Source organism: Pyrus communis, chromosome 1 (assembly GCF_963583255.1).
Source record: "Pyrus communis chromosome 1, drPyrComm1.1, whole genome shotgun sequence".
NCBI lineage: Eukaryota > Viridiplantae > Streptophyta > Magnoliopsida > Rosales > Rosaceae > Pyrus > Pyrus communis.
This window is the reverse complement of record NC_084803.1, coordinates 11,741,968-11,767,050: the sequence shown is the minus strand read 5'-3', so window position 1 is coordinate 11,767,050 and position 25,083 is coordinate 11,741,968. Positions and strand designations below refer to the sequence as shown.

Sequence of the window (25,083 nt, the reverse complement as noted above, 5' to 3'; positions counted from 1 at the left end):
GTCTAAATTTATATCCCGCTTGTTTTCCAGCTTCAAAATTCAATGAAATTTTGTCACTTAGTATTACAGTGTAATGGTGTTCCTTTTCACTTGTGAGTGAGATTTCTTAAGTTTGATTCTCGACAAAAGCAAAGATGAGCTGTATTATTGTTAGTCTATTGTGAAGCTAAGCCTACTCCTCACCTTCTTATGGCAGATAATATTGTTTGTTAAAAAGAAAAAAATTTAATGAAATACTAATGTAACTCAATAAATAGTACGATGACTCAATAAATACGCAAAAGATCTTATAAAAATCATTTGTCATCATAAATTGTCAGAGGTTTCAACAAGGTTAATTGTTTAAACACAAGGCGCATAACCACATTAAAAACCTAGTTACATATTATTTCCACCCTTAGTGGTAAATGCTCGTTGTTTCTTTCTCCACATGTGAAAAGATCAAAAAGGGGAAGAAAAAAATAAATTTATCCTAGCATGTAGCAAATACAAGCTGTGATGTTAATTTGTATGTCACGATCTAAAACCGATATCTTGCACAATTACAAGGCTCTGCATTTTACACAACTTCGACCGAAAAACTATGGTTAACGAGCTAAGGAAAAACTAATCTCTAAATATATTAATAACCTTAAAATTAAGAAAAATTAGATACTCCTAAGAGTGGTTAATAACTTCCTAATTACCGGCTTGATGCTGCAACGGAGAGAAATCAAAGCGAGACAATACCTTTGGCAAATCTTGTGTGCTGAAATCTTTTTACATCTCTATTTTAAGCTTTTGGTCTCCCATCTCCGTTTTCCGGATGGGAGGGAGTTTTACTGAGGGCTGATACTGCTGCAGTAACCGTCTGTGATGTCGTTGTCTTGGGTGCAAGTGGAACAGCAGTTCTTGCAACACCATTGCTAATTGGCCCCTGCGGATTCCACGAATCTATTCTTGTGTTTGTACTGCTATTGCTGTCTTGGTCTTTTTGAGTTTCCGCTTCCCTTCTGGCTAAAGATGAGCACTTTGTTTCTGCAGTGTTAAATGGAAGAATCGATGAAAGAAGAATAACCAAATCTCAACATAAATGAACTATGCTGACAGTTTTTTGCCTGAGCAGTGATAAAGGGTTTGGGTATAATTTATGGAAAGCTTTTAACTTTATACTGTAACTAGTCCAGATAAGAAAAGTGATCCACTTGCCTTTTATTTCCCCGAAAGTGATGAGCCTATTAAGACAGTCCCGGAATTTTGTTAAGACAATCTTTTCCTGTTCTGCGTAGACTTCTGTCATTCCTTGTCCATTAGGCAACTGTGAAGATGTGTTACCATCCCCCATTAACCCATTAGGAGACGCCGCTGACATGAACATTGTATCTTGTTCATCACACATCAATGCCAAAGTTCCAGGAGACATCGGCCTCCCCCTCGTTACATCAGCACTGTCTGAATTTGAATCTTCAGGGCTGATTTTATCAGTGTCATTTGCACTAGAACGATCATCAGCCACAGCATTCTGAGCATCAGATTCCTTTTGGCTATGCAACATGTCTTGTGTCGTTGAAGCAAGGGAAGTTTCTGTAGGCTTCTCTGCTGTATTTCTTTGGTCTGTACAGATTGGACAGATTAATGTACAGAATTTGTAGACAAACCCCATTTCTACTAAAACTACTTGAAAAGTGACTACTCGAAGCATCATAATAATAGATGGTTTATAATTGAATTCTCCCTATAATGCCCAATTAGTAGTTAAATGTGTCATTACTAAGACAAAGACGGAGACAAATCAGTATAAAAAAATCAACTATAAAATATACAAACCAAGGCTCTAAGCATCTCCGACGACTAAATTTTTTGTAAACATTATTTGTAGTGCTTCATGCTAAGATGATTTTTTTGTTTAATGAAGAAAATATATATCATTTTAAACACAAGTCTTATAAGTGCAAACACTCATGAAAAACAATGAAATCTGAAAGATAGTAATTCGTCATATGTGAATCAATAAACTACCTGCAAGTGTCTTTGCAGCTTCTTCTGCTACTACAACCAAAACTGAACAGAGTTCCTTCAAGTCCTGTGGTTGGATGATGTCTGCTAGGAGAGACCTTCAACGATCATACATAAATTAGTTTTGAACCACGTCCATTCAGTTTATAACATGAAACCTATTATACCTGTATGTAAACTTAGAAGGGCCTAATCCTGCAGTACCACCAAGGCGATTAACAGGGACTGAAGACTGCGGAGAGGGTGCAGGGGCTCTGATATTGTTTCCCTGAAAATTACATGAAACATGCACTTAGTGATAATTCCCCAAACTAGAATTAAAAAAATAGATAGAAAGAATTATCAAAAATCATTCAGTGTCCACGTTTAAGCACTAAATTCAGTGTCACAAGAAGAAACAAAAAGTATGCGAATCTCACTAAACATGATTTTTACTCATGCTTTTCCAGCAACTGATCTGAAATTAGGTCTGGTAGGTTCATAAAAAATCATCATCTTAATAGGAACATTGGTGAGTTCATCAAAAATCATCATCTTAATAGGAACATTTGTCTGTTTGATCAGCACCAACTAATTTGTCAAAAGTTATTCTTATACCATGAGACTAAATTCACCTGTTGAAACTGTCCGATCCGGTGTATTGATGGATCCTTTGCTGTTGGTCCAAAGAATTCCTGACCTCTTCTTTTTTTGGATACTGGGGGTGATGAAGCATAGCCAGAGGATCCAATAGCTCCAGTAATGGCAGCATTTGCTGCCTGTTGAAGATATACCATGTTGTTGCCATGGTCTCCATGGAATAGTGCTTGTCTCTCTTCACTTCCTTCAAAGTTCTTGCAGTCCATGCACTTGCAGTTCTCCGAGCAGAGAATGTTGGCTTGGAAGCATTCACAGTATTTCTTCAGACACCCTGATTTCTTGCAATGGCATCCTTTGTTGTGCTTCCCCAAAATCAAAACCTCTCCTGCTTCCTCCTAATGTTTCCAGACCAGACACATTCTTGTCAACAATGTCTAATGTAGGGTACTATAATTAGAAACACCAATAGCAGAAATATTTAATATAATTCTAATTAGAAGGTGTTGAATTTAATGCTGTACCAAAGTAAAACCAGTAATTCACTTCCATCCAGGCCATTTCTTGTGACGGCAAGGAAATAAAAACCATACATGATTCACCATAAATGGAAAGGCAACATACACCACAAGCTCATAAATCATTCAAAAGAAATTGGACATGTAATGATATTTCATACACTCCTAAACCGCGACATCACTTTCAAAATGAAGGTGACAGGCAGACCAAAATTCCATATTAGATGAAACCAGCAAAATGAAGGGAAAGTATACATCTTGAATGCTCTCGTGACTTTAGAACCATCATAAAAGGTAAAAATAGAAAACACTACAATGACAGCACACATATTAAAGAGATCTCTTTCTGTAACATTGACAACTGCAACTCACAAAAGGCAAACAGTTGAACTTCAGTTTGTTGAACAAATAATACAATATCAAAAGATGCATCATGTCTGAAACTAGGCCATCAAACCAAGAGATATATACCCGAGTATCCTTTGCTCCATGAGGGCTACTCGCAATTTTAGGCCTGAATGCATTTGGATTACGCTCCAAAGTAGCTTCAATTGCATCATTCCTAGCACCTTCATTTTCAACATTATTGCAACAGTTTACGCAGTTGCACCCGTCACAGTAAATTCCAGATGCAAAACACTCACAATACCTGGTCATAAAATAACAACGTTATTGCAACAGTTTACAGAGTTGCAACCTACCTAAACCTTTTGATGCACAAAAGTCATGTAAATTGGCAATTCTTGCATGACAACTGAGAACTACCAGAGAAAATCAAATGAACCATGAAATCTGTAACAAATCATCAAATCCTGGAAGGAATGGTTTTCATACTAACCAACCGAGTGCACAGATGATATGCACTTACAGCTTTAAGCAGCGAGAGTGTTTACAGTTACACTGTTTTTGCTTCTTAGGAGTACCATCTTTTGCATCAACATTGGGTCTTGGTCTCGATTTTGGGGATTCTGGTTTCCTAAGAAAGCAAAATAATAGTGTTTAGTGCTTACAATATAAATAAAACAGCTTGAGGTTGCACATGTGGATTCTTACTCTTAGGCATACTGGTCTGTTCAGATGTATATGTGCAATAACAACAACAAAACTCAAGCTTTACAAAGTTTAGTAAATGAATTGAAGGACAAAGGCAGATCATTGATCAGAGCCTTATTATCACCAAAGCCAGAATTACAACTCAAATTCCAAAATCTCGAACTCAGTTCAATGAATGTTGCATAAAACAAAAGTCATACTCAAATCAGTAAGGTTATGAGCTTTTGTAAATCGAAATTCAGATGAAGAGAGATCCTTGATATCAAACTAAAACATTTGCAATAAAACTGAACTATCAGAACAATGTCAACTCATCAAATTCAATTATTCCAGAAATGCAAATGCAATTCTCCCATTCGTTTACAAATGCCCACGTTAAACAAACCGAACTTTAGCAAAGCTAATGGCAAAAATCCCATTAAAACTTACCCAAAATCAATCCGTCAAACAAAGATTGAAACATTGTTTCTTACACCCGAAAACACACCAGCTCCGAAACTACCCTCCATAGAAAACCAATCAAATCACCTCAAAAAAAAAAATTAAAAATTAAAAAAAATTAAAAAAAATTAAAAAAAACCAATCAAATCACCTCCAATTTTGAGAACTATTCCCACATTTCCTCACAATCCAAAATCCAAATTCTCAACCGAAATTCAACTACGAAGCCATAAAATTAACAAGCAGCAGAATTTTCCAATTCCAAACAAATTAAACTTATTCGCATATCCCCTCGAAAAGCTACAAACTTACACAAGCTTCAGTGTATGCGGCTGCTGCGGCACCAACACCGGTACCGGCACCGGCACGGACACCACGGGGGGCTTTGGCAGACTCGGCGGCACCGCCTCGGTTGGCAGTGGTGGCTTAGGGAGCTCCGGCACCGCCACACTCGCCGGAGCGCTACCAACCCCGGTGAAATCGAGCTGCCTCGCAAGCTTCTTCGCCGGGACATCGTTCATCGAGGACGAGGACGACGTCGTGGCAGTGCCCGCTGCCGCATCCGATTGAGCCTTCTTCGGAGCCGAATCGGCCCCGTCACCTTCCCCCATGAAATCCAAAAATTCAAATTTCCAAAATTTCTCCCAAAAGTTTCGAATTTTTCTTCTTCCACAAAAAAACTCAATCCACTGATTACTCTACGATAATTCCTCAAATTTACCCGCTTTCAGATCCGAAACACAATCAGATTCCTCCAGAAGAATTCAAACACTCCGAAACTGCTCGGCCCCGCAGCTCAAGATTTGCGGCAAAGCTCCGCCAGTGGCCACCGGCAATCCAAACGGCGTCGAATTGCGAAACAGAGGCGTCTGCAAAACCGAAAAATTCTAAAGAGAGAATGTAGAGAGAGAAAAATGGAGGCTTTCGAGAGAGGAATTGAGGAGAGTGAAGGGAGCAAAGGGGGCTTTCTTCTGTTCTTCTTCTTTCTACTTCGTCTCTCCTCCCTCTCTCTTCCAGGCTTTTGAAATTTCAATTTCTGCGATTTTTTGACGGTGAGATCGGGACACTAGGTATGATCCGACGGTGCCTGTTGAAATCAACGATCGACGGTGTGAATTCATAGATGAGAATAAGGTCGGCAGTTAACCGTCCGATTCAGTGAGATGCAAATTTTCCACCAAAGTGAAAATTGTGTGAGACTCTGAGTGGAGGCGTCTTAGGAAAATAAAAATCAGGTGCACGCAGCACCAAGGAATAATAACATGTTCACGGTTGGGATTGTGACACCTGTTAGAAAGGTCATCATGAAGTGTAGAGAGATTTTTCAATATGACCGGCAAACGAAATATTACACTACGTGTCATTCTACAAATCGTGAGATATATGGGTTAAAAAGTTAATAACTTAAAAAACAAAATTTCTTATCTCTTACATAAAAACACGTAATGTACTACCTTGTTCCCATCATAATAAAAAATTACTTTGGAGCGTGGAGTGCGTAGTTGGAGAGATCGCGTGGGTGGTGAAAAGACGGGTAAATTTGAAAAAGATTCGGTCCGATAAACGGTGAAAAGTAAAAAGTAACGAAATTATGGAGTTTTGGCGCTAAAAAAGAATTTGCTGACTTCGAGGTGGTTAATCGGGATTGGAAAATTGGTGGGGTCCAGGGTTAACATGTCTGTGTGATCTTTGATTTGTGATTGGTGAATTATTTTTAGTTTGGTACGATGCACGAAATGGACGGACAGGATGTGAAAGACAAGAATAAGAATCCTCGACCGAAGAAACAAAGAGCGTGCAAACACCAACAACTAGAAGAAATAAATAATGTGAATAATTTGAACTTGTGTTTCTAAAGTTCCAAATTAATTACGAAACGTTTTATTATTGAAATAATTGGAGATCTTTGATTCCATACTTGCGAGAAATTTTTTCAGATAGATCGGCACGTTAGATCACTTGGAGTTTTCAATTAATACAATTTTAATATGTGTCTATTTTATTATTGAAATAAAAAAATTGCTATGTTTTGATATTTATGATAAGCATTAATAAACAAAATTCATAATATACCCTTATAGTTCAAAGAGAAAGAAGTCAGAAAACTCTCCGACTACCCTTTCCGACGCCAACCACCCATTCTATCAGAAACCAACCACCTCCATCGCCGCTCTATGATTCCACAGGCGACACTCCATATATTCTCTCTTCCTCTTTTTCTTTCCCCCTTTCTCTCTCGTTCTCCCCCACCCTATCAAAAACCACCCACCTCCATCGACCCAAATTTTCCGTCTTCGACCTCTGATTTAAGATCTGTCTTTCGGCATCTCTTATGTCCATCTCAGAAAGAGTACAAGAAGGAGGACAAAATATTGAGATGAAAAAGAAAGGAAGAGAGAAACGTGTGGGGAAGGGAAGGATGAGTCGAGGTGGGGTGGGGTGGACGATGCAAGTCTCTGGCAAGGCATCGGCCAATGGGGGAGGCATGGGGGGAGAAGGGTGTGGGAGGTGATTTGGAGACTGTGAATACAAGGAGTCGGTTTAATTTTGTTTTTTTAATTAATTGTATTTATGCTATAAGAATACAGGTGTCAACAGGTCATTAGTGGGGAACACCACCTGTAATGTTGAGGTGTGTGTTCCAATCACATGAAAAAATTTCTCCATACGTGCAATGGGAAATTAAATGCACTAAACCTTTTGTATTAATTATAACAGTTTTCCAATAATATTGGACCAATATTTCTCCAAAAGAAAACTATAAATAACTCAATTAACATTCATTCCCAAAGATAACGCCTTCGGGGTACGACCAATATTTATTGTCAAACGCTCACCGTTACAGTCATGATTAGTTTTTCGTTCATGCGACGAAGAACAAATTTTAAACGATAGAAAAAATACGTATGAGGCAACCAACCACATGGCAAATTTTAATTCGACTTCAAAACGTGACAAATCCGGGATATTATACACTACAATTGGCTATGGCTTCAGCCATGGAGAAGTGCAAGTTCGATTCAGCAACGACCCCACCTGATTTCAAACTAGTGCTAAGCAAGCTATATGCATTCTTCCTTACACCCTACATGCAAAACGGATATCTACCGAGAGACAACATTACACCAGAAAAAAAAAAAAAAAAAAAATCACCCTGTGGCCTCATTGTCAATATGCATCTCCAACTCGGTCTCGCCCCATGCCACGACGATCCTCTCGTCCCCGACCCCGACCCCGACCCGTGTACAGAGGCCTGTTGTAGTCTTTTGGTGGTGAGCCACCTCTTAATGGGGACCGGCTTCTCTCTCTAGCATCATGTGCCCATCGGCCACGGTGAGGAGGTAGATGCGGTGGTGGTGGAGGAGAGGGCAGTCGCCTGTCAAATGGTTTCCTTTCATTAAAGAAGCTATCCCTTCCCCGATCTCTGTTACCCCAATCCATAGGCACTGGCCTATCAAACTTGCTTCTTCCTCTGTAGTTATCAGAGTAATCCAACCGATCTCTTCGCAACTGGTGGTCAGGAAACCTGCCTTCGTGTTTTGGAGGTGGCAGCCCAGGGCCAAAATCTCGAGGGCCATTTCTGGCCCAGCCATGAGGTGGAGACCTATAGCCACCATTTAAGCTCCTTCCAAAGGGAGGAGGATCAATTGGAGGACCAGGGAAGCGTCTATGAGGAGCACTTGGAGGTGGTGGCCCAGAATAACCCCTTCGAGGACTTCCCCCATGTCCATGACGTGACTTGTTGCAGTTGTTACAATATTCTCGCCTTGCAAAGTTCAGGTTGCCACATCTGAGACACGTAAAGAATACAAGGATTGGGACATGCTGAATGCATATTTACAAGCACTTACTCACATAATAGAAAAATGAAAGTAAAACTGAAAGGCAAAGAGGAAAACCTCTACCTAATCATAGGATTCAGAACCCTCTATGCAATCATAGTAGTGACAGTTCCAAAGAGGAAAACCACAAAAATAAGGAAAAGTAATATGAAAAACCAAAAGAAAGACGGGAAATGAACTTACAAAGGATCTGGGCAAATCCAGTCTCCGATTCTCTGCTGCACATTCGGATTATTTCTACTCCCTTCACCTCTGAATGGCCCAGGAACGAGCCCCGGCCCATCTAAACCTCTACCAAATGGCCTGCCAACACCTCTTCCTCGAGCAAAATGGGGTGAGCGGTCTCGATATCTACCAGAATCCCTTGCACTGCCAAAATCACGCCCACGGGGGGGACCCCCTGATTGATTATACTCAGAGCTGTAGCGATTTTCTGCATCCCTGCGGTGTACAGGGGAAGCAGAACCTGCACGCATTCTATGTCCTGGAAAAGGTAGTGAATTGTAAGATAAGTAACTACCAATTGCACAGAAACAAAGACAATGGGAGTATATTTTAAGTAGCTGAGGAATTGGCACTTGTGACCCAGAAACTTCAATACCATCATTTCAAAGTTTGTAAGGACTGTTACCATCACTCGGGAACTCTTCATTGTGGTTGTTAAAAAGAAACATCATATAAATGTGGAAGATAATAAGAAGTTCAGATGATAACTGCCCTGGTTACTTCTCAAACAATTGGCGCATAATACCAGTAAATACAGCAATGAGCATGTCAGACCATGATTACTCAACCTCACAGTGCTGAACACATAACCATTACAAGCTTTTAACCTACATATCTGAAAACCCCCATAATCATGAATCTGGTGTACCCATAACCATGTATGGCCTTCTCGGTGATAAGGAAGAAAATTTCAACCATATCTGCAACCTACAGATAAAGAAGATGCAGATACACCTAACTAAAATTTGATACTAACCAGCACAGAGAACTAGTCCCAGTGCAAAGTAGTTCCAGAACCTTCAGTTGAAGCATGCCTGCAACAAAGAGCAGTGAAACCAAAGTGCACGCCCACAGGAAATGAACTGCCCAAAAAGAACCCATACCGAACTTCAAGCCTCCAAATAACTCTACAATTTATCCACTCCCAATATGTTTATTTCTTCAGAGACCATCTTCACATCTTTCAAAGAAATCAAAACCCCAGAGTTTACTAACCGCTGCATAACCATTCTGAATATTACAGTACGAAGAATGAAACAACTGATGCATGTCCAACCCAAATAAGTAATTCCCATTAATTTGTTGCCTCCATTTACCAGTTCACCTTCCAACAAATATAATTCATAAAATCCTACAAAAAAAATACAGAACCTAGAACTGACATGCTAAAAGAAGTTCCCGAGGGTCCTTGCACTCTACACCCAATTCAGCAATGCTGAGAATTAGTTACTATATAACCATCCAACTGAACCCCCAAAAAACAAGAAAAGTTGGAAATGAAACCGCAAACAAACCACTTATCAATACAATTCCCAAGCACAAGTTAAACCGGTGAAACCGAGAAAACTAGAAAAGCTCAACATTACCCAGCAAATAACACCGTCCTTAATTTTACTAACATGGTAAATTCATTACCACTTGACCAAACGGAATTTCCCACCATCTGGCAATTGTAACAAACTTTCCATCTTCCAGCAGCATTTCCAGTACGGCATCCTTAATGTTGGTTGCAAAATTGCAATTCAGATTAACAAAAATGATACTTTTAGTGGTGATAAGTTCTGTGCAAGCTCGCACCATCTCCTGTGCCCAGATATTCTTAAGACCCTCTCAAACTTCCATTTTTGATTGGCATTTCTATACAAATCTTATTTGAAATGAACCGGACACCATAATCACCAATCCCATAAAAAAGCAGACAAAAACCACAACCATAGTCAATACAACAAAATGAGGCCTAGAAACCCATATTCATTGATGCAGCAACCCACGAGTTTACGCATCATATACATTTCCCATCAATACCCACAATATGAAAAAACAATTGCCCCAGACCATGATCCAAGACGGCACTCACACCAACATGCGTTCCTCAAGATTCATGTTCTTGCGGGCACATTCAGAGCTGTAAGACACAATAGCAGAATTCATTTATTCACAGTTTGACACTAGATAATTGGTCATAGATCCACATGTTCGACACGCAGTGTAAACAATCAACAGGTTCAAGAAACCCATATTTTGTTGGCACAAATTCATAGGACAGTCGTAAACACTATCAAACACTTATGATAATCGTAAACACGATCAAGTACTTATGATAATCGTAAACACGATCAAGCACAAACTAAACTTTAATCATAAACACGAAACTAACCTTGAAAATCAATTGCTCATAAACTATTTCAATACGATAAATACAGTTATGCTCACAGAAGGTCGAAAACTAATTCCAACATATTAACCTCTTTGTCCTACAAGTTTCACTTCAAACACACAACATATGATAAAATCCTACAACATACATTTAGATTTACTTCTGCATCAAAAGGCCTACAGAAACTCAAGAAAAAAAAAGTAATAAAATAAAAAATCATGAGTATGGAATCTAGAAGATAAAATGATAAATACTAATCAAATTAAGATTTAAGTGCAAAATACAAAATCAAATATTAAGATTTGAGCATAAATCACCGTCAAACAACGAATAAAATCCATGAAAATAAAAAGCGGAGAATTATAGAGACAAACCAGGGTCATCAGAGTAACGATCCGAACGAGTGTAGGGAGGAGGCTCGTGGCGAACCTCGCCGGGCTCGTAATCGCTGCTACGTCGACCGCCTCCACCACCAGTGCCGTCGCTGGTGGAGGGCCGCACGACGAGGCTGCTGAGAAGAGGCTGATGATGCGGTGCCTTTGGGTCTTTGTCCCTTGACCCCATCGTCCTGTGCGCTTCGCTGTTCGATAGCGATGAGACGCGAGAAAAAGGTGCGAGCGTAATGCAATGCCCTAAATTTGGTGTGAGAATTTTTGTGAAATTATGGAAAAGGGCGGCACTTTTTCTACTTTTTACAATTTAGTAAGTTACATGGCTTACTAGAAATTTATCCAAACTACAAGGACGGAAATGCAAAAATAAAATTCTCAAAGGTTCAGATGGAAGTTCCACCGTTAACAAAGACCGACCACCAGCAATTCCTTTTTCAATAAGGAATTCAATTTGACGTCATAAAGATAATTAAAGTTACATGGCCATACGACAATTTTTTTTTATTGTTTAAATGGTGAAGTGATGTTTTAGCCTCTAAATAATCACTTCAGTAAAAATTTGGGTTTTGAGTTTTTTTTTTTTGTTCAAATAAGTTTTTAAATTCAATAAAAATTGCTAATTTCATAAAAATTGATAATTTCATCTCTACAATTATATTCAAAGTTATGTAATCTAATTTTTCGTCAACTTAAGTCACTTTACCACTTTACACACTTTAGACTGTAACTCTGGTCTTTTTCTTACCTATAAGCTCTTAAAATTTTATATAAGTTACGAATCTAACGTCTATTTTACTATCTAAAGTTAACTACACACACTATTTCTTGATAGAAACTTACCAGTCTATCATCCAATATGTATTACATACAAGTAATGTGACTTAAATTAATAGAAAAATAAATGTTGTATTTTTTAATCTAACATTAGGGATGTAACTGACACATTTTTATAATTCACAGATTGATTTTTCTGAAAAAAAATAGTTAGACCTGAAATAGTTAGACCTGATTTTCTTTTAGATGATAATTTATGAACTAAATTGCAATTCACTCTTTTTTTTGTTAAATAAAAAAAGAAAAAAAAGTTTTGTCTGTTTCTCTTGTTTACTCTCGGAAAAGCAAAACGAGAGGTTGCTTCCATAGCTTTTTCCGTAATCAATCTGCAACAACTTCCTTTCCTTCCTGACCAGTCATTTATCACACCAGCAACCACCGCACCCGGCCCACCACCACCACCGCAGCACCCGCCAATTTCTCACTGGCGCGTAAACAAAGCTGCTTCAAACCTTCGTTCTCGAACGTTCGTACAGCTCAGAGCCGTAAAGGAAAGGACTTCGAGAGTGAGAGGCTCCCAAACCTCACCGAAATCCTTTTCCCCCACGTCTCTGATTCGCTGATCGAACTTCAGATCCGTTGGATGATCGGAGCGTAGAGAAGGTATTCCAGCTTCGTATGGATTTCTGTGAAGTTTGAGTGTTTTCTGAATCGCAACTTGCAGCTCTCGTTTTGGTTCCATTTTTTTGGTTGGTTGTGATTTTTAATTCTTGATTTCCGTATTTTCTTACTTGATTTTAGATTTTGGTTGAAAGTTTCATTCTTAATTTGGTTTTGTTGTGGAATTGTTTGGCGGAGGCTCTGTTTTTGTGAATGCTTTGTTTTCTTTGCGGAATTATTTGATAGTTATTATCTGTTCGGTTCCCGAGAAAATGAGGAAAGGAAAATTATATAAATTTCATGTCTTCAGCGTTTCCTTTGCAATCGGTTAAGTTAGTGCTTGTTTGCAGTTGAAATAATGCATATTTCGAAAGTATGATTCTAAATTGTTCTAATTTGCAAGGGAAGGCTGGTTGCAGCTTGGCATGCGGGGTCGCCATCGCGAAGCTTTCTCGATGTACAATCGGTTGTCATCGAGAGACTATTCGAATACCATTGACCTGGATACGAAAGAGTTGATGGATCCTCTTGACATGGAAGAAAACTCAGGTAACTCGGTTTATTGAGCGTCTGAAGCATATTTATGCACATAATCTATTGTTTTGTACTTCCTTATGATGAATTAAAGCACATATTAAAAGGATAATGTCAGAGATACTTGTAAAGACCACACTTTTCTTGGAAATTATAGTGAGGAGTTCATTGATTCTAAGGTCTTGTTTCGGCAGTAAGTATATGCTTATAACATGTATATCATTCAACTAAGGGTTTAATCCTTGTATCCGTTTTAGCTCTTGTACAGAAAAGTACAGTTCCAGAACTTTCAAACCCCTCATGGAAGCGATCTTTCCCCCATGTACTTGTGGCAACTCTATCTGCATTCTTGTTTGGCTACCATCTCGGGTTGGTGCTTACCGTCCGCTTCCCCTCTCTTTTCCATAGTTTGTTTATGTTGAAGCTTAAGAGAATAATATACCTTTTTGATTTTTTGTTCTAACACTTGCTTTGTGCAGGGTAGTTAATGAACCACTCGAAAGCATTTCTAAAGATCTTGGTTTCAAAGGGAATACCTTGGCAGAAGGTGGTATTAAGTAGATGTTTACTTTCTTTGTTTGTTGTAATCTAATGTCTGACTTTTGCATTTGACTTTTTGTACTGATGGGTTTCTGTCATTTTATATGAAATGAAGGTCTGGTGGTGAGTACTTGTTTGGGAGGTGCCTTGGTTGGATCTTTATTCAGTGGATGGTTAGCCGATGGAGTAGGACGTCGTAAGACTTTTCAACTGTGTGCATTGCCTATGATAATTGGTGCTGTTATGAGGTGATATATTTACTTTGAGAGGCAACTCTGTCACAGTATCATCATTTGATTAAGAAGTACATGGATCTTTATATTGTGAGATTGGTTTTCACTCTCTTCATATTTTCATATTATGTAATTTGTCTTTCAGTTTAGTAGCTATATCCATGGAAGCTTTTGGGTTGTGAACTTGTGATATAACATTTTGACGGTGCCCACTTATATCTAAGATTAGTCTGGTTTCTGTAATGTAGATATATGATCTGTCACAAAATCAGCTAAGATTAGTCTGGTTTCTGTAATGTAGATATATGATCTGTCAGTATCCCGATGTAACTGCACTCATTTATATTTAACTATAAGTCTACAAGTAGCCCTCAACACTCACATGCTCGTATCTCCCAAGGCCCTCTTATAATACATATTGAAGTACATCTGGCTAAAATTACTACCTGCTTTTTCAGTGCATCAACCAAAACTCTTGCTGGTATGCTTATAGGAAGGTTATTTGTTGGGACTGGTATGGGACTGGCCCCTCCTGTTGCTTCACTTTATGTGACAGAGGTAATCTAGCTTAAATCTTTTTTTAATTTGTTATTATATATTGTGCTTCTTATCTCATCTAATGTTTTTTCGTTAACTTGAGCAGGTTTCTCCTGCTTTTGTGAGGGGTACTTATGGCAGTCTCATCCAGATTGCAACATGCCTGGGGATTATGGGAGCTCTTTTTGTTGGAATTCCTGTTAAAGAAATCGCTGGCTGGTAAGAATGTGATAGGCTTCACAATATCTTTGATTCACATTTAACCTTTCAAACTTACTATTTTAAATTATGTGTCAGGTGGCGTGTTTGTTTTTGGGTATCGATAATTCCAGCTGTAATACTGGCACTTGCCATGGTATTCTGTGCAGAGAGTCCACATTGGCTACATAAGGTATGCTTGCATCACACTTGTCTTTAGTTGAATAGAAAAATTGAGCACACCTCTTAAAACAAATGTTAACAATCTCTGTTTCATATGATATAGCAAGGAAGAACTTCTGAGGCAGAAGCTCAATTTGAGAAGCTCCTTGGTGGATCACATGTCAAAACTGCCATGGCAGATTTAGCCAAGTTGGACAGGGGAGATGAGACAGATGCTGTAAGCCTTTCGGAGTTGTTTTATGGACGCCATTTTAGAGGTATATATGATACATTCTGGTATTTCCTATGGGCTCTGCGTATATTTAGGCTCCTCTATCCCTCTCCATCCATCTATGGTGTATTTCTTTCCTCTTTCTTGTGATCTTTCGGCTTTCTGAAAGTGCTTGGTTATTCACGTATTTGTTTTGCAGTTGTTTTTATTGGGTCAACTCTATATGCTTTACAACAGCTATCTGGTATAAATGCTGTCTTTTATTTCTCCTCGGCTGTATTTAAAAGTGCCGGAGTATCATCAGGCCTTGCAAATGCCTTTGTAGGAATCGCAAATTTGTCAGGTATACTTTAGATTCTTGGTTGCATATTCACTTACCCACAACTATTGCATTCTGTCTCTTGACTGGTTGGATTTTTATAATTTCCAGGATCTACTGTTGCAATGCTTTTGATGGATAAAGTAGGAAGGAAGCTGCTACTCTTATGGAGCTTCTTTGGCATGGTAAGTTGAAGTTGCATATCATTTTTTGGTTCGCGGAATTCATTATCTTGCTAGGCAATTATGTGATGCATTTTATCCGCTCAGGCGGTGTCAATGGGTCTTCAAGTTGCTGCAGCAAGCTTTAATTCATCAGGGTCTGGATCACTGTACCTATCTGTTGGTGGAATGCTGATGTGAGTAATAATTTTGAATTTTACATCTTGAAGATTAATCGTATGTTGTATGATCATAGCCGCATCAAATAAATTTATCTGCATGCAAAATTTTCAAACGATATTCTTCTTATACATATTGTACATGCTGAGGTTGTGTCCATAGCCGCTGCATATGTGACAATAATATGATTGTTGCCATATCGTGATATTTTATGATGCTTATGAAGCTTTTTAGAAAATTATATTCACCGGTTTGGCACCTCACCTTGGTGAATAATCACATTACACAATAACACGAATTAAATCAAACTTTTAATATTCAATCATCTACCCCAAAACTTGTGCAGGTTCGTCTTAACATTTGCTCTAGGAGCTGGTCCAGTTCCAGGTCTCCTTTTACCAGAAATATTCCCCAGCCGTATTAGAGCGAAAGCAATGGCCGTCTGTATGTCGGTGTATTGGGTAACTCTCTTTCTCTGTCTGAATTCCATGTCATCTTCTTTTATGTATGTCTCCTGTGGTGAAAGGCTTCCTGTTCGGGTGGTCTGAGCAGCATCTTGTTTAGGCTACATTCCTAGTTGTTCTCAGATTCAGCGTTCTACTAATTTGTGATTAGCTTCTTCCTCTGTGGATTCTGAATCAATCAATGTTGTTCAGTTATCTTATGGTTTCATTTATTCCGTGACTGGTATTTTTCAGGTGATAAATTTCTTTGTGGGATTGCTGTTCTTGCAACTGCTGGAACAACTTGGTCCGCAGCTTCTGTATTCTATATTTGGCACCTTTTGCATGATGGCTGTGGTTTTCGTGAAGCGAAATGTGATTGAAACAAAAGGAAAATCACTCCAAGAAATCGAGATAGCGCTCCTTCCACAAGAATAGAGATAGATGCTTATAATATGAGAGCAGTGTTTGCTGCTGGAACCCTACCAGTTTCGAGTTACTGCCGAATATGGTACTATTTAGAATAGATTAGTACTTTCAATGGAAGGGGGAAAGAGTAAAAACCAAACAAGCTAATTCGTTCAGATTCTCGTCAGTGAAATTTTGGTGAACTCGTGTCTTTATCCAGGTATGACTTAGACGATCATAGTCGTATAGGCGGTAGTGTGAATCTATATGCACAATTACGTATCTGTATCTGTTTAAACTATAAATGTACCTTGAAAATGAATGATAAATTTGAGGAATCGTTCAAATATAATCAGTTTTACTCACCGTAGCTCAAGGCACGGTTCCTCGGGACAGCTTCTCCGCACGTCACATCGCACGTCACATCGCACGATATAACAATTCTGTATACGTTTTTCTTCATCTGCTAAAAATTTCAGCCTGAAACTATATACAGAATTGTTAATTCTATCAAGAACTGATTTTTTTAGCATGAATAAGATCAGCACCAACTGTTCTACACCAAGAACTTCAAATTCTTCATCTATTTAGCTAAAGCATTTTTGCATGTCGAAGAGAAGAGTGATCTTCCTACAAATGCAGCTTTTCGGCATCGATTGCATCCCCTCTCGTGGCTCCTCCGTGGGTTCAAGAGCTCCATTTCCCTCACCTCCACATCCCCCCATCACCATCGATCATATGGTTCCCGTCATGCCCTCGGGGCCTACTCCCGCAGCTCCCGGTAGGCTGAGAGAGATTGGAAATGGAAAGCTAGAAGTGTTTTCTGGGCAAGACCAAGGAGCTCTCATGGTGCAGGTGCATTGCGAAAAGGTCCTTGGCCGATCTCAGAGACCTCAAAGTGCCAAACCCGGCATGGACGCCGCCGATATTTAGGTTTCCCCACGAAGAGCCATACAAAGTGCTTGACATGCCATTGCTGATAGCTCAGGTGTCTCTTTTCCGCTGCGGCGGGTTTAGCCTTGGCTTGAGACTCTGCCACTGTATTGCCGACGGGATTGGTGCTATACAATTTCTCAGCTCCTGGGCTGCCACCGCAAAAGCCGGCGCATTGATCTCAAACCTGGCGCCGTGTTGGGACAGGGAAATTTTCCAACCTCGCGATCTGCCGCTGGTTAAATTCCCAAACATTGAGTACATGAGAATTGATGACGGATCAAATCTCACAACGAGTCTCTGGCAAACCAAAGCTGTTCAAAGGTGCTATAGAATAAGCCGTGAATTTCAAACCTGGCTGAAAACTTCGGCACAACGAAATGATGACATGTCGAGCACTGCAGCACTTTTGATGCTATATCTGCTCACATATGGAGATCATGGGTGAAAGCACTCGATGTGAAGTCGTTAAACTACGAGCTGAGGCTTACATTCTCTGTCAATGTGCAGAAGAAGCTTAAGAACCTGCCGGTAAAAGAAGGGTGTTACGGAAATGTGGTGTGCCTTGCTTGTGTCACAAGCACGATGAGAAAGCTTGTGTATGGAAGGCTTTCGGACACAACACGTTTGGTTCATGAAGCGCGGCTTAGCATCTCCAAAGAATACCTGAGATCAACGGTGGATTATGTCGAAGGGGACAGGCCCTTTGGACACTGTTATCTGCTTGACAAGCCCTTTGGACACTGTTATCTGCACTGGCAATGTGCTCTTCTATGTTGTCAACTCCGTCGAAAAATCCTCGGCAGCCTGCTGAATTTGCTCGTCGGGGTTGATTTGGAAAAATTCCTCGCATCTGCGTCCAAAAAAAATGAGGGCATACATATATCGAGAAAAGGGGCTTTACTCGAAACCAAAAGGTTGTTTAGTTCGAGCTGGATTACAGAGGAAGTAATCAAGTTGAATTGAGAAATTTTGGAATGTTGTTGAGACTAGTTTATTTGGCAATCTTTTGTGTAAAACTGTAGGTAACCAAAATGGGTAAAGGGATGAGAATTTTGGCCGGTCCACACACAATGGAACATAATAAATTGGTATCGAACTTGTCATTTTACGTTGTTGAACTTAAGGCCTGCTGTTTACAAATGAAGAGAAATATGTATCATTAGACTCTAGTACTAGTCACGGCAAAGTACAAGTTAGACACACAACATTCACATTGTTGGTAACACACTCCCTAAATGACACTTACGAAATCAGTGTAAATAGATAGGTTTTCTACTAGTGTAATAGAGGTGAGCCCTACCATTATATGTGAAGCCCACTTGTATTAGAGACTACATCAGCATCGATGTTAGTTTTGTGTGTCTAAACTACATTACTTTAAAAGTGTCACTTAATTAGCACTAGACTCTGATGACATTGTCTCAATTTATAAGTGAGAGGTCTTAGTTCAACCTCATAGATATACATGGCAAGTTCATATCAAATTTTATGAAAACTCATTGTGCGACTTAACTCAATTTCTTTCACCCTTATCTCTTAGAAGTGACGGAGTCACATGAAGGCCAATGCCCTACCCTGAAAATTCAGCTTATCTATGTACTCTCTGCAAGGCTTATCAAAGGGGTGTGATAGCCACACATCACTTTTTACTTCTCTCACACCCTTTTAATTTTCGTTCGTCGGATCGGATGAATTGAAGAAGATCAAATGACAGAAATTAACAAGGGGTGTGTGAAAAGTAAAAAGAGGTGAGTGGAAAGCACACCCCCTTATCAAAATGAGCATGTGGCTCATTGGCTACTAGGATTTTGCAACTCCAAATGACTTGGGTTCGAGACTTCCTAATGTTTTTGTATTTTATTAGGAAAACTAATGAAAATGGTTTGAAAATTTTAAGTTTTAACGATAAAGACAAAATAAAAGGTAAAGTGATTAGTATCAGAATTCACTTTTTAGTGTAAAAATGTGGTTTTTCGTTAAATAAACAATACCTGAAGCCTTTCATTAAAATTCCCTATTTTATTAGATTCTTTTAAACTGAAAGAAAAAAAAATTCTTATAAGTTGCCTTATTTTTTACCATATTAAAACTAACCCTTATTTTTTTATTTATGTAAAAACCATACCCTCTTTTTTGGCTAGTCGATATAAAAAAATGCATATACAGTCTAGAACAAAATCTAATTTTAAGTCGTGATTTTAAATTTTTCTACGACTCTAATGTGTTGATTTTTTTTTTTTTATCAAAGCTCATTAACAAGTTTTGTTTTTAGGATAAATTCATTTCAATACTGGGCTTTTCATACCAAATTTAAAGCTCCACTATTCTTGTTTGATTAAAAGTTTCCATGCCAATACGAAAAACAAAACCTTTAATTTTTCACATTAATTATATTTCAAAGGCTAATCTTTCTATGACTTAAAGGTCCGTCCTGATTTGGTTATTTGACTCCATCACTGTCTATTGTATTAGAAAAAGATTATTCGCACAACCAAAGTGAATTTTAAATAAATAAACAACTGAAATCATATGATGAATAAAAATGGGAGATTTACCCGTAGAAAAAAAAAGCCTGTAGAAAAATGCCTAGATTCTTAACAAGGCGAATAGGCGATCATGTTCCGCGTGCAAATTCTTGAAGGAGAGACCACAACGTTCAATATCTTTTATCTTGGTAGTTTCTGCAGCTCAGCACACGCTCTTTTTCCATCCCCACAGCTCCAAATTCTCTGCAGATTTTCTTAAGATTCTTGGCGTCATCGTGGACCTTTGCGTACTTAACTCTGCAAGATAAGTAGGGTTCATGCTAGCCAGAAGTTGCAAACCATCATCAACGAATTCAGAGACTATTGACCTAAATTCGGAGAGAGATTAATGGTTTTCAAAGAATTCCTTGCTCAAGATTTCGTACGTACGGCCCAAAAACAAAACAATTAAATTATTAGAGGGGGAGAGTAACAAGCCATTCGATATCATGTTTTTTTTTTGTTAGATTAAATGTTAGATTAGTCATCGACGAAGTTTGAACCCACGTCATTATGTAAGGAATCAACACCTTTCTACCATTGTGGTAAATGACCATTTGCGATATCATGTTAAAATAACATAAAGAGAAAGGAAGTTATGCATGCATGTTGAGAGTGAGTACGTAGTAATAATGTACGTGTACAAGGGAAATAGTAAGAATTAATCTACCTTTTCACGTAGTTCCATCATGACACACCCTGACCCGGAAAGTCCATTAAGACTCCGAATCGAGCTGTGTTGGCCGACACCCGGAAGGTGATGAAGCCAAAGAATGTGATGCTGTGTAAAATGTGAATAAATTTAAACCTAAAAGTGCCTATATACACAACTACGCAGTGAGCGGGTATGGATCCATTTCACACATGATACAGAGTATAAAAAAAGTACAGTGAACAAAGATAATAATTATACCATCATAATAAGCCATCAGAATTGAGAGTGCCACGAGTCCTCGTCAATACGGAACCATGCTACTAAAACCTGAAGGGATGTAAAAAAAATAGAAAGTGTGAGTGGTCAAAACAAAGATTTTCAAAATCATTTCCATTATCAAAGGTAGTAACCCCTCACCGTAAAACTCGAATAGTTTCCAGCAAATCATATTACGTAGAAGTATGAAATCAAAAGCATACTAACAGTAAACTCATAAGTATAATACTACTCAACATCTCATTAGCAATATAAATAATCATGTGCCTAATAAGCCATATTAGCACGCAAGCTGAAGTCACCTATAGTGACCTGTACGACTTATTCATATCGCATCAATCAATACTAACATATAAGTCAGAGTCATCTAATGTGACATGTACGACTGCAGTCATATCTCATCAATCAATGCTAGCACATAAGTCGGAGTCACCTCTAGTGACTTGTATAACTTATCCATATCTCATCACATATCTCATCAATCATGGTAGCCAATAACTCAATAACATGCTAGCCAATAGCTTAATAAGTATACCTGCACACGAGTCGGAACCACCTAAAGTGGTCTGTACGACAAGACTGGGTGTAAATACATACGCTTAAATGCTACAATCACGTGAAGACTGTGTGAATAATCGCGGGTCACCTACGAGTCGAAACCACCTAAAGTGGTCTGTATGACAGGACTGTGCACCTACCTTAGATCCAAGGTGAGCGTAAGGTGCAGGAAGTGAACATCACTTGAAGGACTGTGCCTTGGCCACGGGTAGGAGCATTAACACAGGGGTGCAGGTTTATAAGCTATAATATATCTCAACACAATCATACTCACTACCATCATTATCATCACACATGTATTCACCTGAAACTTATCTGGGCGTCCGCTGCGTCATTTAGCACTTCAAAGCATTCACAATAGTTAGGTTCAAGTAATATCCATATGAATATGCCATGATGCAATCTAAACCCAAACATTTCATGATATTCCCAAAATATATAATACGGCGTAACATGTACAATCAATAACACCATACTCTCAAACAATTTACTTTTGAGAGTAATCATCAGTGATAAGCCCAATTAGATACTAGTTAAATTAACCATCGTTACTTACCTTTCCTTACTTCAATTTTTTGATTCTTCACGCATTGATTTATGATCAACATTTAATCACCAAATCATAAAGCTAAATCTCACACTTCCCACCAATGTCCTTCACATTGCTCAATTCACTAAACAAGGCTATTGTCTCAATTTTTTAATCTCATTTATTATATGGCTGCATCTAACGTCTCGTTAGACTGCATACGTACCCTAAACATGGCTATTGTCTCAATTATTTAATCTCATTTATTATATGGCTGCATCTAACGTCTCGTTAGACTGCATACGTACCCTAAACAAGGATCAAGCCATTCGTAGTTCACAATAATTACTTCTAAACATTCACAGTAATCATAAGCAATAATCGATTTATAAACGTTGGTGGAATTATCAATTATATATATATACACACACACACACACACGACAGAAAGGAAAAGACCCACTCACCTGAGGTCCGCGCTACAATTCCCTAGCACACGTATCGAGACATCACCAACCAATGTCGTCTAGAACAATTATCAAATCACGTCTCAGAGTTCTTACCGATAGAATACATAATTTACATAAAACACATCCCTACGTAATTCACTTCGGAAGATCAGCATCACGGACTCCCAATCTGTTACTTCCAAATATTCACATTATGTTCCTAGAACCACGTCCTAATGTTTCATTATGATCTAACGGTCGGATCTCCGCCAATTGCCTCAACCAAGTGGCGGTTAACATTTTTTTTAAGAACTTACCAATCCAATTCGGGAAGATCCATACGTCGGATTCCTAATCTGTAACTTCCTACATTCTTCAAATATTACGTACTACAATGTAACAAAGTTTGGTGACGATCCAACAGTTGGATCGTCGATTCACATAAATATCTATTAATGTATCGTAGAGAATTTAAGTTCAAATGATCAACCTACGTCATTCAAATATCAAAACTGAATTCAAGACATTTAATAAAGCCTAAAAATAGCATTGGCGGCCCACTGACCACGCGCCACTGCCGGTGGCGGTCGGCCGCCCGGAAAATTCAACTATATCCAAAAATTACCAAAATTTACATGAATGAAGATCTCAATGAGTAGAGTAACTTTAATACCTATGGCCAAGGCCAATTAGGCCAGAAAAAGCTTCAATTTTGCTAAAACCCGTCGAAAACCTTATACTTGGGTGTGTTCGATTCGACCTCCAAACTTGCTCTGGTGCCTCCACCACTGTCTGGGCTTTGTTCCTAGGTTCTAGGGAAGTGTTTTGGTAGTGGTAATTGAAGGAGATTGATTCACAATTAGTGAATTCCGAGTAATGTCTCACGGCACCTACCGCCGGTTTTTAGAACAATTTACCACCAAATTCCTCCTAATCTTGGGTGAAAATGGAAGAAGGGAGGTCAAGGGATGATTTCCAGGTGGAGAATGGGTGAATTTTGTCAAATTACTTGGTGGAAATCACCTGGAATTAGAACTAGGTCAAAACCGGTTTCAGTCGTGGGCGTGGGTGTGGCTGACGGGAAGAGGGAAATCCCCTCTCCTCATTGGCTATCCACCCCTTTTTCCTAATTGGTCATTTCCCCTTTTTGTCTGATTGGTCCACTCATTCCTCCCTAATTTTCTAATTGGCTACACTTCCCACATGGTGGGATTTAATTTTCCTTTAAATCTAAAGTTTAGTGAAACAATTTCTAATGTCCGTAGTTATACCGTTATAATCCGGACTCGTAAACGGATTTCGCCTATGCGTCTGTAGCTTCAAAATCTAATTAGAAACATTAATTGTGACTTCGAACGGTCAACAGAAGTCAAACACCCTCGCCTCAAAGGGTATTTTTGTAAAATCACGTATTAAAATTATAAAATCATCATTTTTAGGGACGGGTTGTTACACATCATCTACTCGAATGAATCCCATGTTGGTGTAGGCAAGTCCATGAGGGATGCAAGGGAGAACAATTGAGAACTAGAGAAAGGGAATTGTGCAAATTCTAGGGTAAATTGATGAATTTTCTCATTAGTTGTTTACTTTTATTGTGTAGACATGTGAAGAAACAATAAACTCATGCGATAAATATAATTGAAGATGAAAAAATTGAATCTATTGTCATTTTTTATGTCATTATTGAACAATCTCTTGAATTTTTTTTAAACTTTTATCTCATTGAGACAAAACTAAGACGTGCGCAGAAACAACATAATTTGAGATTTCTATGTCCCTCCAAAAAGGGAAGAGATCCCTTTCGGATTTCTCCCACCAAATCCTAGGGATCTGAAGATATGGGCCCTTGAAATTTGATCAAACGGCTACAAACAAGGAGTCTCTCTAAAAGATATAATAATTGTAACCGTTGGATCAAATTTCAATGGTCCGGATTTTCGGATCCCTAGGACTTGGTTGGAGAGATCTGGTGGGGATCTCCAATCCAAGTCATATAACTCATAATTTGGGTCTCCATCCAAATAATCTTCAATAAGTCCAAATTTCGTGAAATATTATTAATTCATGATATGCTCTTCGCAAAGATAAATTTTTAATGTCACCATCACATGACTATAGCATAGTTACGTGGTGTTATTAGCTTACGAGTTATTATACATGTATAGAAAAATTCAATATCTTCTTAATCTATTCATGCGATAATTTTTTTTTATGTATATATACCACATGACACTACGAAAAAGGTATTAAAAATCTCTCGAAATTGATATTTCTTCCCTTACAATTCAAGTTCACATCTTAAGTAAAAGATGTGAAATTTCTAAGGGTAAAGTACAAAAACTACCTCAATTATTGGTGTTACGACACTTTCATACCTCATCTTTTAAAATTGACAATGTCATACCTCATCTTACGAAATTGTACCAATGTTTATACCTTACGTTAGCATGTCGTTAATTTGTCAGTTAAATGTTGACGTAGTTTGATCTAGACCCCACTTTCTATTAAAAAAATAATAAAATATAAAAAAAAAACTAAAAAAAAATCGTTTAATATTTTAAATATTAAAATA

At 38.4% G+C, this 25,083-nt stretch overlaps 3 protein-coding genes and 1 pseudogene across 4 annotated transcripts; 2 read left to right on the top strand and 2 right to left on the bottom strand.

Annotated features, from left to right (window-relative positions):
* Positions 1-203: 203 nt before the first annotated feature.
* LOC137711183 (protein tesmin/TSO1-like CXC 6) lies at positions 204-5,584 on the bottom strand. The gene is made up of 8 exons (XM_068450396.1): positions 4,896-5,584; positions 3,958-4,065; positions 3,561-3,738; positions 2,610-2,969; positions 2,163-2,263; positions 1,999-2,093; positions 1,189-1,593; positions 204-1,017 (listed from the first exon to the last, which is right to left on the bottom strand). The coding sequence occupies exons 1-8, from the start codon at positions 5,192-5,194 to the stop codon at positions 773-775; spliced, it is 1,791 nt and encodes a 596-aa protein (XP_068306497.1). The 5' UTR covers positions 5,195-5,584; the 3' UTR covers positions 204-772.
* Positions 5,585-7,490: 1,906 nt separating this feature from the next.
* Positions 7,491-11,425, bottom strand: LOC137736159 (uncharacterized). Of its 2 annotated transcripts, none has more exons than XM_068475487.1 (3): positions 11,183-11,425; positions 8,609-8,909; positions 7,491-8,373 (listed from the first exon to the last, which is right to left on the bottom strand). In XM_068475487.1, the coding sequence occupies exons 1-3, from the start codon at positions 11,370-11,372 to the stop codon at positions 7,752-7,754; spliced, it is 1,113 nt and encodes a 370-aa protein (XP_068331588.1). In that variant the 5' UTR covers positions 11,373-11,425; the 3' UTR covers positions 7,491-7,751. The 2 variants fall into 2 exon arrangements, with proteins under 2 accessions (XP_068331588.1, XP_068331590.1); XM_068475489.1 differs by lacking the exon at positions 11,183-11,425 and adding an exon at positions 9,408-10,521.
* An 871-nt stretch (positions 11,426-12,296) lies between these two features.
* LOC137739312 (probable plastidic glucose transporter 2) lies at positions 12,297-16,946 on the top strand. Its single transcript, XM_068478869.1, has 14 exons — positions 12,297-12,637; positions 13,043-13,183; positions 13,426-13,537; positions 13,648-13,715; positions 13,824-13,956; positions 14,400-14,499; positions 14,585-14,697; positions 14,776-14,869; positions 14,963-15,116; positions 15,270-15,413; positions 15,501-15,574; positions 15,659-15,747; positions 16,077-16,191; positions 16,429-16,946. Exons 2-14 carry the CDS (start codon positions 13,060-13,062, stop codon positions 16,609-16,611), a joined length of 1,503 nt encoding a protein of 500 aa, XP_068334970.1. The 5' UTR covers positions 12,297-12,637; positions 13,043-13,059; the 3' UTR covers positions 16,612-16,946.
* Positions 16,947-17,037: 91 nt separating this feature from the next.
* LOC137745044 (omega-hydroxypalmitate O-feruloyl transferase-like) lies at positions 17,038-18,480 on the top strand (annotated as a pseudogene).
* The last annotated feature ends 6,603 nt before the right edge of the window (positions 18,481-25,083 follow it).

Coding starts and splice junctions, on each gene's coding strand:
- LOC137711183 (XM_068450396.1), bottom strand. CDS start 5,194: ATGGGGGAAGGTGACGGGGCCGATTCGGCTCCGAAGAAGGCTCAATCG. Junction 2,094..2,162: donor CCTTCTAAGTTTACATACAG/GTATAATAGGTT, acceptor TGATCGTTGAAG/GTCTCTCCTAGCAGACATCA. Junction 1,018..1,188: donor CACTTTCGGGGAAATAAAAG/GCAAGTGGATCA, acceptor TTAACACTGCAG/AAACAAAGTGCTCATCTTTA.
- LOC137736159 (XM_068475487.1), bottom strand. CDS start 11,372: ATGGGGTCAAGGGACAAAGACCCAAAGGCACCGCATCATCAGCCTCTT. Junction 8,910..11,182: donor TCGTTACTCTGATGACCCTG/GTTTGTCTCTAT, acceptor TACCTTTTCCAG/GACATAGAATGCGTGCAGGT. Junction 8,374..8,608: donor TGGATTTGCCCAGATCCTTT/GTAAGTTCATTT, acceptor TACGTGTCTCAG/ATGTGGCAACCTGAACTTTG.
- LOC137739312 (XM_068478869.1), top strand. CDS start 13,060: ATGCGGGGTCGCCATCGCGAAGCTTTCTCGATGTACAATCGGTTGTCA. Junction 13,957..14,399: donor ATAATTGGTGCTGTTATGAG/GTGATATATTTA, acceptor CTGCTTTTTCAG/TGCATCAACCAAAACTCTTG. Junction 14,698..14,775: donor GTTAAAGAAATCGCTGGCTG/GTAAGAATGTGA, acceptor ATTATGTGTCAG/GTGGCGTGTTTGTTTTTGGG.